Below are 15,131 nucleotides of genomic sequence, written 5' to 3' on the forward strand. Positions count from 1 at the left end.
AACAATATCAAAAACAAAGTGCCAAAAAAAAAAAAAAAAGCTTTGGATCCTTTAAACATGGCACATAATATGCAATGATGCTACGTATGGTTGGCATGTGAAACTCTGCTCATTACCATATTACGACTGATTTACACAATAAAATAACATTAAGATTCTTGATTCTTGCCTCGATGGTGTCCACTCGTGCATTTCAGCACACGTCAGTAAGAAATGGAAAGCGTTACAACAACATACACAGAAGGTCCTGCACAAAAGCTGGAAAATGATACTGAAGGGCGCAGAGGCCAAAGTAAGAGAGAAGAACGTGAGCTGGCTTCATTTACAACACACACTTCAGTTAGAAGACAGTTGGACAATATATTATACTCTTTCATTCGTTGAAAAAGCCTGGTCAGATAAACGAACACTTGTTGAAATATACAAGCTGACCACACGCATACTCACAAACACACACACGCACCGCAGTGCTAGTGCTGTACACACACGGTTTCAAAAAAAAAAAAAAAATCCAAAAGCATGTCCATGTCATCTGATGGCTAGCGCAGCTAACCCGAGTTTAGATACTCCAAAGCCACTTCATAGCAGAACTTGTACTGATCCTGCAAAAAGAAGAAAAAAAAAAACACCCAACAACCCCCCCAACATTCAGTTATTCAGATTCTAATTGATTAAAATGAGACAAATACAAAATTTTTAATTTTTTCTATTTTCTATTTCTATAAAGTAGAACCTGTTCACTACATTAAAGCAGATACGCAGAACCATGGCCTCACTTTCGTTTATAAACGCCTTGAGACCTCAAGAATGGCACAGGAACAGTTTTAAGCGTTAAAAATAAATCTAATTTAGTAATTTTTATGATTAAAGTGATTCGTATAGGTAGCGGTCTGAGTGAATGACCTTGACGTCCGTAACGTCACAGCAGGAAGTCTATCGGTCTCATCGCCATTTCCGCTATACTAAAACACAGAGCTGACTGCAACGCCGATCCTCCGTTTTGAGCTAATTTATCGCCATGCCACGTAGATGTGCCAGCAACATGACAGAAGGTGGATTTACGTTGCATTCATGATCCAAGAATGTTCAAACTGTAAAGATTTGGGCGTATTTTGCGAGAAGTTCACAGGCACATCGGGCGCCTATGAAGTGGTCTCTGCTCTGCTCTGCTCTGCACATTTTACTGAGGACTTGTATGAAACCTCTGATCTGTTGAGGAGCGTTGGCTAAAAGCCCGTACTGAAAGAGGGTCCAGTACCAACAATTAAATGAAACTACAAAGAAAGTATTTATTTATTTTTAAAAAGGAAAGTACGTTCAGTTGCCTGGGCGGCACGGTGGTGTAGTGGTTAGCGCTGTCGCCTCACAGCAAGAAGGTCCGGGTTCGAGCCCCGTGGCCGGCGAGAGCCTTTCTGTGCGGAGTTTGCATGTTCTCCCCGTGTCCGCGTGGGTTTCCTCCGGGTGCTCCGGTTTCCCCCACAGTCCAAAGACATGCAGGTTAGGTTAACTGGTGGCTCTAAATTGAGCGTAGGTGTGAATGTGAGTGTGAATGGTTGTCTGTATCTATGTGTCAGCCCTGTGATGACCTGGCGACTTGTCCAGGGTGTACCCTGCCTTTCACCCGTAGTCAGCTGGGATAGGCTCCAGCTTGCCTGCGACCCTGTAGAACAGGATAAAGTGGCTAGAGATAATGAGATGAGATGAGACGTTCAGTTGCACCAGTTCTCCCAGAGTGTGAGCCGAGGGTTGCTGGTAAAACCCGGGATGGAACGGGACGTGACATATTGCTCGGGCAGTGACCTCCCCGCGGTTGTTACTAAAACCGGTGACATTCCGTCCCGTCCTGGGTTTTAGTAATTGCCTGAGCCGAGCAGTAATGGCGGAGTACACAGTATGAAGAAAATGGAGAATGAGTGGACCACCCGTCTGATTTCTCCGCTGGATGTTGCTGCCATCTCGCCCTTATGTGGAAGAAGCAAATGAACGGAGAACTGAACGAACAACTGAAAGTCAGATTGTTTCAAAACAATCGGCCAGAAGATCGGCCTTCAAGAAGCGAGAACACAGACGGGTAAGCTCCGACTCTCATTTGGATAAAAAAACAACAAAAACAACACGTTGTTTACCTGCATTTTGATTAATACATGTAACTTGTATTGTGTGTTTAAGTTAGCGGTATAAGATTATTTAATTTGCTTCAGAATGTGATTGTCTCAGTTCATCTGATTATTTAATTAGCCTTTTACGTTTTATCAGTGAAAATGCATGCATGTACATGTATGTTGCATAAGTTATAACACCCATCCTGTTTTAATGAGAGTCAACACACAATCAGTGAAGTCAAATCAGTCTTAGTTGAGCGAGTCGGTAACGGGATTTCTTACTTTCACCATAAGTTTTTACTTATATGACTTTGGTCTATAGCTGTCAAAGGCCTCGGCCTTAAAACCGGTTCCCGCTGTGACGTCACGCACTCAGGGCTGGCTGGCTCAGCGGGGCAGCTCGAATGCCAACTTTGTGGTCAGTTTTAACTCTCAAAAATATATATTTTTAATTCCCATTTATGCAGCATACAAGAGTCAAGGGTGGAGATACTATCCACTCAGAAATTTATTTAAAGATAAAGGTTCTGCGTATCTGCTTTAAGAACATTATTAAAATGTTTTTTTTAGTATAAATACAGAGGTGATGGCAGGAAATCGTGCGTGCTGATTGTTCGCGAAATTCAGACTATTTCTCGATAATCACCTCGAGCGACTTGGCAAAATGGCGGCCAATCACTTCATCAGCGTAAGTGAGGAAGAATTACCAGTGATGAAAGAAAATGCTGCTCCTAAAAGCACTAAACACGTGATGAAGTTTGGTCTAAAACTATTCAAAAGTAAGGTGGAATTGTGATTTATTTTATCTATTTCAAAACAAAGGATTTCATGTGAGTCGGCATAGATAAGTGACACAACCCTGCGCCGTGCCTTTATTACATTTGCATGCTGCTTTTGAAGTATGAAATAAATGGTTTTTTTAATATAATTTAAAAAAAAACATAATCACCTGTGTATTTATACTAAAACAATTATCCGCCTCGGGCTCAGTGAATATCGGTGAATAATAATTTCGACTTCGTGTCAGTTATTATTCACCGATATTCACTTCGCCTTCAGTGAATAATTGTTAAATATTAGTTGTAAAAAAACATGGAGGGCGGGGTCAGGGAAAGTGAGTGGCCAAGTCGCTACACCTGTCGTCAGTTAGTGTGTGTGTGTGTGTGTGTGTGTATGTTCCTTGCAGTGATGATGGAGCATAAGAGGAATAGGACAGCAGAGGAGTGCAGATTGGGACCAGAACATGACTGTGTGTGTGTGTGTGTGTGTGTGTTCATGTCCTAGACTGCCTGTTACAAAGCTGAAAAGCTACTTTAATAAACGTGTGTTTGAACACTAGCAACCGCCTGCCGTACTTCTGTACCCCCAGGTTTCGGCACCACTGGGAAAGTTCCCCAGATGTGGGTGGAGTACAGAAGTACGGCAGACGGTTGTTCGTGTTCAAACACAAAAAGTAGCTTTTCAGCTTTGTAACGGGCACTCTAGGACACGAACACACACAGTCGTGTTCTGGTTCCAATCCGCACTCCTCTGCTCTCCTACTCCTCTAATGCTCCATCATCACTGCAAAGAACACACACACACACATTAATTAACGACAAGTGTAGCAACTTGGCCACTCACCTTCCCTGACCCCGCCCTCCATTCACAAACTGACGCTCGGCCACGCCCCTGCTGCCACAATGGGTGTTCACTCAGTGTGCTACTCAAATTTCTTGTCTCTGTGATTGTAATGAATTAAAGTCTGGTTTTCATTTGGTTTCTAAATTTATTTATGATGTGTCTGCTTCAGATTTGGCAACAACATCTCATCTCATTAGGCCCCGGTCACACCGCCCGAACTTTGCTGGAGCGTTCCTGGAGCGGTGAAAAAAATTCATCACCGCTCGTAACCGTTCACCACCGTTTAACAAAAGTTGGCCCCCGTTAAAGCAACGCCGTATACGCTCGGCCACCGCTGATGTTTCTCGAGGGGCCCTCCTACCGCTCCGAAAGTTTTGAGCTGCACAAAATATTGCGAGCGGTGAGGAGGGGGCAATTTTCCGCCCCGGCAAAGTTCACCCCTGCTCCACCAACGCCCAGTCAAAGTTTGGCACCGCTAGACGCAAGTTCGTGGACGCTTGGGTCCGCTAGGCCAACGCAGAAATCTTGAACGCTGGCCCACCGCTGCTTCGCCAGCGTTGCCCGGGCGGCGATTAAACGTTGCACAAACTTCGGTGGAGCGGTTGTAAGCGTTTTACGAGCGGACACGGGGTTGCTGGAACGGTGTCGGGCGTTGAAGCAGCTATCCATGGCGGCGATGAACTTTGGTTTGGCGTTGGTATAGCGGTGTCGGAGCGGGACCAGAATTTGGCTATAAATACGGGGAGAAATGGACCAGGAGCTCATTTGGAATCGAGCTGCCGTTGAGTTCAGACCTCATCTATATCGAATTTGCTCAAAGTTACAGTAAAACTGTATCACCATGGATGCTGAGAGACTTGCTATGATTGGTGCTAAACCAACTTTATACCCCCGCCGAGCCAAAGCCCGCATGCGCAGAACGCCGCTATACCAACGCTCGCTACCACTCGCTACCGCTAAACCAACGCTAAAGCAACGCCGGCTTCAGCGGTGCACCGCTAAGCCAACACCCGTGTTTTCGATTTTTTTCCCATTTTGCGCGCGGTGACGAGCGTTGTCGAAATTCGGCCCCCCTCCTTACCGTTCAAGGAACGCTCCAGCAAAGTTCGGGCGGTGTGACCGGGGCCTTATCTGTAGCCGCTTTATCCTGTTCTACAGTGTCGCAGGCAAGCTGGAGCCTATCCCAGCTGACTACGGGCGAAAGGCGGGGTACACCCTGGACAAGTCGCCAGGTCATCACAGGGCTGACACATAGACACAGACAACCATTCACACTCACATTCACACCTACGGTCAATTTAGAGTCACCAGTTAACCTAACCTGCATGTCTTTGGACTGTGGGGGAAACCGGAGCACCCGGAGGAAACCCACACGGACACGGGGCTCAAACCCGGACCTTCTTGCTGTGAGGCGACAGCGCTAACCACTACACCACCGTGCCACCCCGAGAATAGATCTGGGTCTTATAATTTTATCAGGTTATACTGTGAGTTTGTGCCACTAAAGTGTATGTGTGTATGCTGTACCAGTAAGTCCACCATGTTGGGTTTGTTGTTCCGCAGAGTTTTGACAGCATGGAACACATCAACCGAACGCTGATGTCGCAACATCTCACTCACGATACTGATGGCGCAGAATGTTCCACTGCGTCCGCCTCCATTTCTGACACACACACACACACACAGGCCATAAGTCAGCAATCAAATAAGAATAAGTTACATTTTTTGTGATGTATTTATGAATAATAATAAGCCTAACTGTTAACAAGAGCCTTAACCTCAGCACCAAAAATCTTTTTTTTAATTAGAATAAACGGGTTTTCAAATAAAATTACATTTTTTTTCTAAAAAAAAAATCACATTTTTTTATGAAGTCAAACCACATGTCGACACAATATCAAAGCTGTTGTGGAGTTAAATGCTCACACACGCTACACTTTCTACATTTATAATTATAATTATAATAATTATCCAGGCCTAGGGACTCAGCACTGTAATTAACATGCTTTAACTCATCAGCTAATTATCAAGGCTTTCTTTAATTTTCTAGTAAAAAGGACACACATTAAGTACTGCTGCACCTCCTTGTAGGGAGTGCATTTTGACACTAGAGGGCGATGTTTATCTTTGCACTGAACAGAGAACCATGGCCTGCGGGAGGGGTGGGGGTGGGGTGTCCTCTCGCTTTCAATCCTCTGATGGATTAATTAATTCTTAATTAATGCTCTAATTATTATTGATCTGTTTTCATGCAGTTGGAGACGTGAGAACAGAAATTGATTTGATATGCGCAGACGAGATTTGATGTGATGCGACTGATGTGTAAGGTTAGAGCAAGAAAGCATTATAGTGGAAGACTACATATGGAATACTGTGTGTGTGTGTGTGACTAACAGGCAGTGCACCACAGTGCGTCCCTCTCCTCCGTCATATTCTTCTTGCCATTTGTCCACCTGGTGAATGAGTTTGAGGAAGGAGCGCTTGGACATGGGTGTGTCTCGGTACATGGGCCAGCCCAAGAACTGGAACTGCTGCACCATACGATAGCCATCTTGAGGCTGCAACACACACACACACACACACACACACACACGCACACGCACACTCTGTAAATCAGTAGAAAGTCTGTAACACTAAAATAATTCAGTCAGAAGGTTGTGCCATGATTAGTGGGATGAGTACAAGTCTACAGGTTGTGCTATGAGTAGTGGGATGAGTAAGTCAACATGATATACTCATCCCACTACTCATATCGCATCATGTTGTCTTACTCATTCCACTAGTCATAGCACATCATGTTGACTGACTCATCTCGCTAGTCGTAGCACAAGTCTGCAGGTTGTGCTATGACTAGTGGGATGAGTAAGTCAACATGATGTGATGTGATTAGTGAGATGAGTAAGTCAACATGATGTGTTATGATTAGTGGGATGAGCATAAGTCTGCGGGTTGTGCGATGAGTAGTGGGATGATTAAGTCAACATGTTGTGTTGTAATTAGTGGGATGAGTAATTCAGCAGATTGGGTTGTGGTTAGTAGTGGGATGAGTAAGTCATCAGGTTGTGCAATAATTAGTGGGATGGTTAAGTGAACACGTTATTAGTGGGATGAGTAAGTCAGCAGGCTGCATTGTGGTTAGTCGTGGGATCAGTAAATCAGCAGGGTGTGCAATGATTAGTGGGACAATTCAGTCAACAGGCTGTGGTGGGATGAGTAAGTCAGCAGGTTGTGCTACAGTATGAGTAGTAGGATGAGTAAGTCAACATGATGTGCTATGATGAGTGGGATGAGTAAGTCAGCAGGTTGTGCTATGATTAGTGGGATAAGAAAGTAAGTATTACGTTATGTGGTTAGTGGGATGAGTAATTCAGCATGTTGTGTTGTGGTTAGTAATGGGACGAGTAAGTCATTGGGTTGTGTAATGATTAGTGGGATGATAAAGTCAACATGTGTTGTGATTCGTGGGATGAGTAAGTCGGCAGGTTGTGTCGTGGTTAGTAGTGGGATTAATAACTCAGCAGGATGTGCAGTGATTAGTGGGACGATTAAGTCAACATGTTGTGATGTGATTAGTGGGATGAGTAAGTCAACAGGTTGTGCTATGATTAGTGGGATGATGAAGGCAGCAGGTTGTGCTATTAGTGGGATGATGAAGGCAGCAGGTTATGCTGTGATTAGTGGATGAATACATTAAAACATTGGTCTGAGCAGTTACAGGAAGCTGGATGAAGTAAGACAAATGCCTGTGCTGTAACGGAGGGGATGAGTGAATTAATTCAGAAAGCTGTGCTGATGAGCGGGAACCAATAAGTCAACCGGCTGCACTTGGATTGGCGTGAAGAATAAAGTGAGCTGTCTGTGTTGTGATTGATGGGATGGGCAAAGTGATTATTCAAAGGAGTAATCTGTGCTGTGATCAGTAAGATGAGTCAAGTAAGTCAGCTGGCTGTGCTGTGTTTGGTTGGGATGAGTCAACTGAATCAGCAAGCTCTGCTGTGATGATTAAAGGTAAGTCAGCTGGCCATGCGATGATTCTCGTTATGAATAAATTAAGTCAGCAGGGGCGGTAAAGGGATATATTTGCAGATCGAGTAGTAATTGGTAAGCTAAGTAAAGTACATCAGCAGGCTGAGATGGCCTGAAGGGATGAGTGGAGTATATCCGCAGGCTGAGTAAAGACTGGTGCGACAAGTGAAGTATATCAGCAGGTTGTGATTGGTGTGGTCATGGATGTCCTGTAAGAAGCTTAACTTACAGCAAGTAAGGTGAAGTGGAGACTTAAGCCTGTGTGTGTGTGTGTGTGTGTGTGTGTGTGTGTGTGTGTGTGTGTGTGTGTGTGTGTGTGTGTAAAACGCACCCGAGCAGCATTGTAAATGCGGAATATTCTGCTGATGATATCCTCTTCAAGATCAGCTGACACAAATTCCACCTGCAGAGGGCCGTGCCTATGTACCCCATTCTCTGGCCAGTACTGAGGACACAGCTACACACACACACACACACACACACTTTCGTTTTTGTCTTTCTCTCAGATGAATGTCACAAACACTCACACTAAAAAAGAAGAACACTATACAACTATACAAATGCAAACGGTAAAACAAAAGTAGTAAATGTGCACAAAAAACAATTCCAACAGATTTTAAAAGATTTATACGCTGGAGCTTTGAATGTCACAGCGATATCATGAATAAAGTCATGCAGTCTCACAAAGAACCAGATCTTTGCCTTTTCATTATTTATTCATGCATTCAAATCATTTCCTATTTGATCATTTCCATTAGAAATGATCCACACTGGCTACATATTTCATTCTCTGACAACAGGCGCACGATTGCATTGCTTTTTGTAAAGGAATAAGTGATGAGAAGAGGATATGGAGACTGTGTGAGTGTCTCTTGGCAGACTGAGGCTGGCTCTTTAGTGTTTGATGTGTAGGTTAGGGAAGGAGGTGGGCCACAGGGAGACAGAGCACTGTTTGCTTTGCTAAGAGCATCAGACAGTGTGAAATTTTACCCAGGCTGGTACACTGTAGCCAAGTGAAGCACTGATTCAGCACCGATTCAGCACCCACCTGCATGTCTATGCCAAGCTGAAAGCAAGAAATCTGCATGTCACCTGATTTCTATAATGGATGTGTGAGTGGGATCTCAACAGGCACTGAGATCCTCCTGCTCCAGCATTATGCCCGTCTCTTTTCATGTCAGAGCTCTAATATAGCCCATGTTCACTCTTCTCTCAAAGGGATGAGTTACAAGGGCACAGTGAAGGTTTAATTACGAAATGGGCACATTGGTATTCAGACCTCAAACTACTGAAACTATATAACTTAAGCACTAGTTAGATGTTATCTGCGTTATGCATGGACTTTTGGCTGCCTTAAAGTGCATAACACGGGTAAATTCAGGAGCAAGATCAATGTCTCATCTCATCTCATCTCATCATCTCTAGCCGCTTTATCCTGTTCTACAGGGTCGCAGGCAAGCTGGAGCCTATCCCAGCTGACTACGGGCGAAAGGCGGGGTACACCCTGGACAAGTCGCCAGGTCATCACAGGGCTGACACATAGACACAGACAACCATTCACACACCTTCACATTCACACCTACGGTCAATTTAGAGTCACCAGTTAACCTAACCTGCATGTCTTTGGACTGTGGGGGAAACCGGAGCACCCGGAGGAAACCCATGCGGACACGGGGAGAACATGCAAACTCCGCACAGAAAGGCCCTCGCCGGCCACGGGGCTCGAACCCGGACCTTCTTGCTGTGAGGCGACAGCGCTAACCACTACACCACTGTTCCGCCCCAAGATCAATGTAATTCTCCTATTTTATATTAAACTTTGGTCAAATATCTGTCACATTTTGCGCAATTTTTTTTACCTTGTGCAATACCACAAAAATTCAGTTGAAATCAAGGCATTTGTGGCGAATTGGTCCGCCTCTGAAAAAACTTGCCATTTGGATTTCCCAGCAAACATTGATTTTCGTGACGTCGCGTGCGGGACGCCTCCTTCTGAATCCTACGTCAGCGCTGGTTTGTTTGAGAAAACGACCTGGTGGTTTTCTGCAAATTTCTTCAACGTTATCGCGTAATTATTAAAATGGTTAACAGATGTATCGGAGAAGGGTGTAGCAACACCAATCTTGATGGGATTAGTGCTCATCGTTTCCCAAAAGACCGGACAATGAGAGAGAAATGGGAGCGCTTGGTCTACACAGGCTGTGCACTGAAACCGTGCAAAGCTCGCGCAGCTTGCTGGCGCTTCCGCAGGTGACGTCACGAATCTGGCTCCAGACTCCCTTGGGATTTTTCCAGACACGTTTTCTGATTATATTTATTTCTGCTGTAGACAGATGGCCTTGTGCAAAATTACCCTTCTGGATGAGTGTGTAAAGGGACATACTTTCAGATTAAAAAAAAAAAATTGGTCCAGAATATGCCCTTTAAGTTGCCATCTCCGAGTACGGCCCGAAGTAGCTACATTTCTTTGCGATTTAGAAATCGACGACACTAGATAACATAAGTCTGGTCAAATCCAGAAAAGACGACACTCCTGAGAAATTGAGATAGTACCTCGAGCAAACTACCTGGCAACTAAGTTCAAAGGTTTCAGCAATTTTTACACACAGAAAGTTATGCGTATTCAGAATCGGATTACACAGCTGCTTAAGGTGATTTTCTGGGTGCCACATTCAGATTACGCATTCATTTGAATTACCTGTGTGTAGTTCACATCTCCAAGGTTGAGATATTTTTTTTTTTTTTGAGGAGAAATATCTGAGACAGGGATTTAGACGACTGCCTTTAAACAAAAGCACTTGCCTATAAGCCCCTCAAACGCAATCCCCCCCCCCAAAAAAAAAAAACAACCTGCAATAATTAATGCAGACTGAAAAGGAAAATAGCATTTTATTCTGTGCTGTCAATACAGCTTCCAATCCTAATTATTCTGCAGTTTATAAAATAGCACTTGATCTATCAAATCCTATTCTGTAGCGTATTGATATTTTACAGCTTTATCGATCCAAATGTTTTTTTTTTTAGTCACAGCTTTCAACATTTTACCCAAACTGTCTATTGCTGTCCAAATAAAACCAAATATCAACTAAATCAGTATTTCTTAACTGGTGGGTCCCGACCCAAAACTGGGTCGCGGAGATGTCCTGGGTGGGTCGCGGAGGAACGGTGTCAAAAAAAAAACCGTATTCTTTTCATGCAACCACTTAACGTTGACCCCAGAGCCACAGAGATAGGCTACCTAGGACTATTAGTTGACCCAAAACCTTTATTTTGATGTCAGGCCCATGCCTGTTGTTGCCATGGAAATAGAATATTTTGTGACATGTATCAATCATTTGAGCGGTAAAACGTTAGCGAGCTGTCATGGCGAAACGAAAATACGACCCCAAGTGTTTGAAATATGGATTTAGCTACTATATGTTGAGGACAAAGGCATCCAGAAACCCCAATGTGTGGTGTGCAGTGAATTGCTGGCACATGAGACCATGAAACCCTCGAAACTGAGACGTCATTTGGAGACAAAACATCTGACTGTCAAAGATAGCCCAGTTGAGTATTTTGAGAGGTGACGCCAGGAATTAAGGGCTTCGCAAATGTGTCTAACTTCAGCATGCTCCACACAGGTACAGGCACTCCGTGCGTTGCACTACATTGCCCACCGCATAGCAAAGACCAAAAAGCCCCACAACATTAGCCTAGTAAACTAGACCCACCCGCCTAGCCGCCAAAAATATTTTTGCCTAGCGAGTGGGTCTAGCCTCGCACCATATAAACAAAAACACCCCGGGCATCAAATCGTGCCCGCCAATCACAACGCAAGGTTTTTGTTTGGATTCTTTGGGCGGGCTTTTGCAGGAGTGACGACAAAGCTGCGCGACGCTGGAGAAAGCACAACAGGAAAGATGGCTACGGCTAGTGAACAGCGCGCGTTTGACTCCACTTTGGAATCAGTTTTAGAAGAATTAGACTTGGAGTTTTCGTTGAAACATGAGCAGGAAGAGGCTCTCCGCTCATTCCTTTTCAAGAAGGACGTTTTCGCTGTTTTGCTGACCGGCTATGGCAAAAGTCTGATCTACCAGCTGGCTCCGCTCGTAGCCAAAAGGATGGGGCTAGTTTGTGCAGTACGAAGAATTAATAAACAGCTTTGAAACATTACTTTTTGATTGTTTCTTATTTTCCCGTTATTTTAAATTTAAGGGAAATTATTTCACCAAACACCACTAAATAAAAACTCTCAAAAACAGTTTAAGCAAACCCTTGAAAAACACTTGGAAAAAATAAGAGTGTATGTTAAGTATGTGGTACAGACTCCAAACTTGTGGTCATTATCTCCACACTTCTTAATATCTAGAACCTGTTTATTAATTAATATGCATTTTGAAAAATTATTTATTTCAAGGTCTCCCCCACTGCTTTCTGTCGCTCTGACTACGTCACAGTCACTGTTGCGCTGATTGGTCAGAGCGTTGGCCTATACGCACAGAGACAGTTTGAAAGACAGCGGGTTGTCCCTACCCACCCCCGTCGGAAATGTCTACAGATCGAGGCCAGACTAAATATTCACATTTAGTCTGGCTTGCCAGGCTACCACAACATAGCAGAGAACCTCATCTTACCTGCAGCTATTGATATGGTCAGAGAGGTGGTAAACTTGAATGTAAAAAAAAGTGGGTCGCGACCTAATGACCATAGGGAATTGTGGGTCCCAAGGCCAGACCAGTTAAGAACCACTGAACTAAGGCCCTGTCCACACGGCAACGGATTCAGGTGACTCCGATACAATTGCTTATCGTTTAGGCCTGGCGTCCACACGGCACCGGCGTTTTGGGTGCCCAAAACGCAATCTTTTTGGCTACATCCACACGACAACGGCAACGAGATGTTATTTAAAAATATATCGCGTCCAAATGGGCAACAATCAGTAAAATATCAGGTCCATATGGCAACGCAATGCTTGCTGAAAACGATGCAATACACATGCCACACCTCTAGGGGCGCTGTAAGACGGTCCCTTCGGAGACACCAGAACAATAGAAGAAGTAAGGATGCATATTAGCCACAAAGTCAGGAAAATCTGTTTGTAAAATTACATTATAATGACCAAATACAATGAAAAGTATTTTTCCAGTCTCACCTGTGAAAGGTAATCCCATGTGATCTCGTTTGGATGGCAAACCTGTTGGTACAGTTAAACGCAGCTAATCTTTATTCTCCGCTTTGACCTCTCCAAAATGGCGGCGAGGATGACCTATGATTCTATGTGGAAGGCGGTGTCTTTAATGGTCTGGAATAAATTGAATGCTAATTAAATAATGATTAATTTGCTCCTCTACGCCCTTTTTGAGGAATGTATTGTAGGACTTAAACCCACATCTGAAGAGGTGAGATTGCTCTTTTTTTCTCTATTTTTGCTGGCGGGATTGACTCTCTCTCACTTTGCACCATTACACAATAAATATTCACAGTGAAAATATTTTGTAAGCGCGTTTCATGAACCAAGTTATAGGATTTGTTGACAACTCGCATCGCAATGAGAAGATCATTGGCACTACTGGTGTTAAGAATCAGACCATTTCATAAATGAATATTTTGCTGTAGAGCTGCAGTGTTTGTACAATTGCATGTTTTTGCTTCACTATTACCGTCACTATTCTGCTTCTTGCATTACTACTGTGAACTAACACTGAACATAATAATAATAATAATATCTAAGCTCGTGTTTCACTCTCACTAGTGCTCTGTAAGGCTTTTTCCTGGTGATATTCGTTACACTTCTACCCGGCGTGAAGCACTCACAGTCATGTGGTTGTGACGTCATCGTAAACAAATCCGTTTTACTCATCCAGACGACTTCACAACGGCAACGTTGCCAGATCTTTCCACTCTGGAACCCGTTCTCAAAGGCCCTGTCCACACGGCAACGGATTCAGGTGACTCCGATACAATTGCTTATCGTTTAGGCCTGGCGTCCACACGGCACCGGCGTTTTGGGTGCCCAAAACGCAATCTTTTTGAGAACGGGTTCCAGAGTGGAAAGATCTGGCAACGTTGCCGTTGTGAAGTCGTCTGGATGAGTAAAACGGATTTGTTTACGATGACGTCACAACCACATGACTGTGAGTGCTTCACGCCGGGTAGAAGTGTAACGAATATCACCAGGAAAAAGCCTTACAGAGCACTAGTGAGAGTGAAACACGAGCTTAGATATTATTATTATTATGTTCAGTGTTAGTTCACAGTAGTAATGCAAGAAGCAGAATAGTGACGGTAATAGTGAAGCAAAAACATGCAATTGTACAAACACTGCAGCTCTACAGCAAAATATTCATTTATGAAATGGTCTGATTCTTAACACCAGTAGTGCCAATGATCTTCTCATTGCGATGCGAGTTGTCAACAAATCCTATAACTTGGTTCATGAAACGCGCTTACAAAATATTTTCACTGTGAATATTTATTGTGTAATGGTGCAAAGTGAGAGAGAGTCAATCCCGCCAGCAAAAATAGAGAAAAAAAGAGCAATCTCACCTCTTCAGATGTGGGTTTAAGTCCTACAATACATTCCTCAAAAAGGGCGTAGAGGAGCAAATTAATCATTATTTAATTAGCATTCAATTTATTCCAGACCATTAAAGACACCGCCTTCCACATAGAATCATAGGTCATCCTCGCCGCCATTTTGGAGAGGTCAAAGCGGAGAATAAAGATTAGCTGCGTTTAACTGTACCAACAGGTTTGCCATCCAAACGAGATCACATGGGATTACCTTTCACAGGTGAGACTGGAAAAATACTTTTCATTGTATTTGGTCATTATAATGTAATTTTACAAACAGATTTTCCTGACTTTGTGGCTAATATGCATCCTTACTTCTTCTATTGTTCTGGTGTCTCCGAAGGGACCGTCTTACAGCGCCCCTAGAGGTGTGGCATGTGTATTGCATCGTTTTCAGCAAGCATTGCGTTGCCATATGGACCTGATATTTTACTGATTGTTGCCCATTTGGACGCGATATATTTTTAAATAACATCTCGTTGCCGTTGTCGTGTGGATGTAGCCTAAATTATACCTTGATGCTGTTTTTGTTAACACTGGAAGTCCCAGCATTTTTCTGTCTACCTAGAAGACCCACATAGGGGCCATTTGGCCCGACCGCATTTCCCTAATACACTAATCACTCATTTTGTTATGGTAATGAGGCTGTTAGTGGCAGTGTGTGGGGTGAGGGGTCACACTTCACACACTTCACACTTCAGTGGTGAAGTCATGTTGGCTACTTCTGTGTGAATGTGAGAATGAGGAATAAAAACACATTCTATTCTAAAATGTGAACATGTGAATGTCCCATGTGACCATAATGACTCATGTGACTGCAACCAG

The 15,131-nt window shown here is 43.7% G+C and overlaps 1 protein-coding gene across 3 annotated transcripts in view; it reads right to left on the reverse strand.

Moving 5' to 3' along the window:
- Positions 1-517: 517 nt before the first annotated feature.
- The window catches only part of LOC132871759 (receptor-type tyrosine-protein phosphatase mu-like), a 444,714-nt gene continuing 430,100 nt past the window's right edge, over positions 518-15,131 (reverse strand). For all 3 annotated transcript variants that reach the window (XM_060906241.1, XM_060906242.1, XM_060906240.1), the window contains 4 exons: positions 8,083-8,208; positions 6,120-6,283; positions 5,253-5,388; positions 518-602 (listed from right to left, as the gene is read on the reverse strand). In XM_060906241.1, coding sequence (XP_060762224.1) covers positions 549-602; positions 5,253-5,388; positions 6,120-6,283; positions 8,083-8,208 — 480 coding nt within the window. In that variant the 3' untranslated portion in view covers positions 518-548. The remainder of the gene's footprint in view (positions 603-5,252; positions 5,389-6,119; positions 6,284-8,082; positions 8,209-15,131) is intronic.

The sequence above is a fragment of the Neoarius graeffei genome, chromosome 23 (assembly GCF_027579695.1).
Source record: "Neoarius graeffei isolate fNeoGra1 chromosome 23, fNeoGra1.pri, whole genome shotgun sequence".
In the NCBI taxonomy this organism is placed as follows: Eukaryota; Metazoa; Chordata; class Actinopteri; order Siluriformes; family Ariidae; genus Neoarius; species Neoarius graeffei.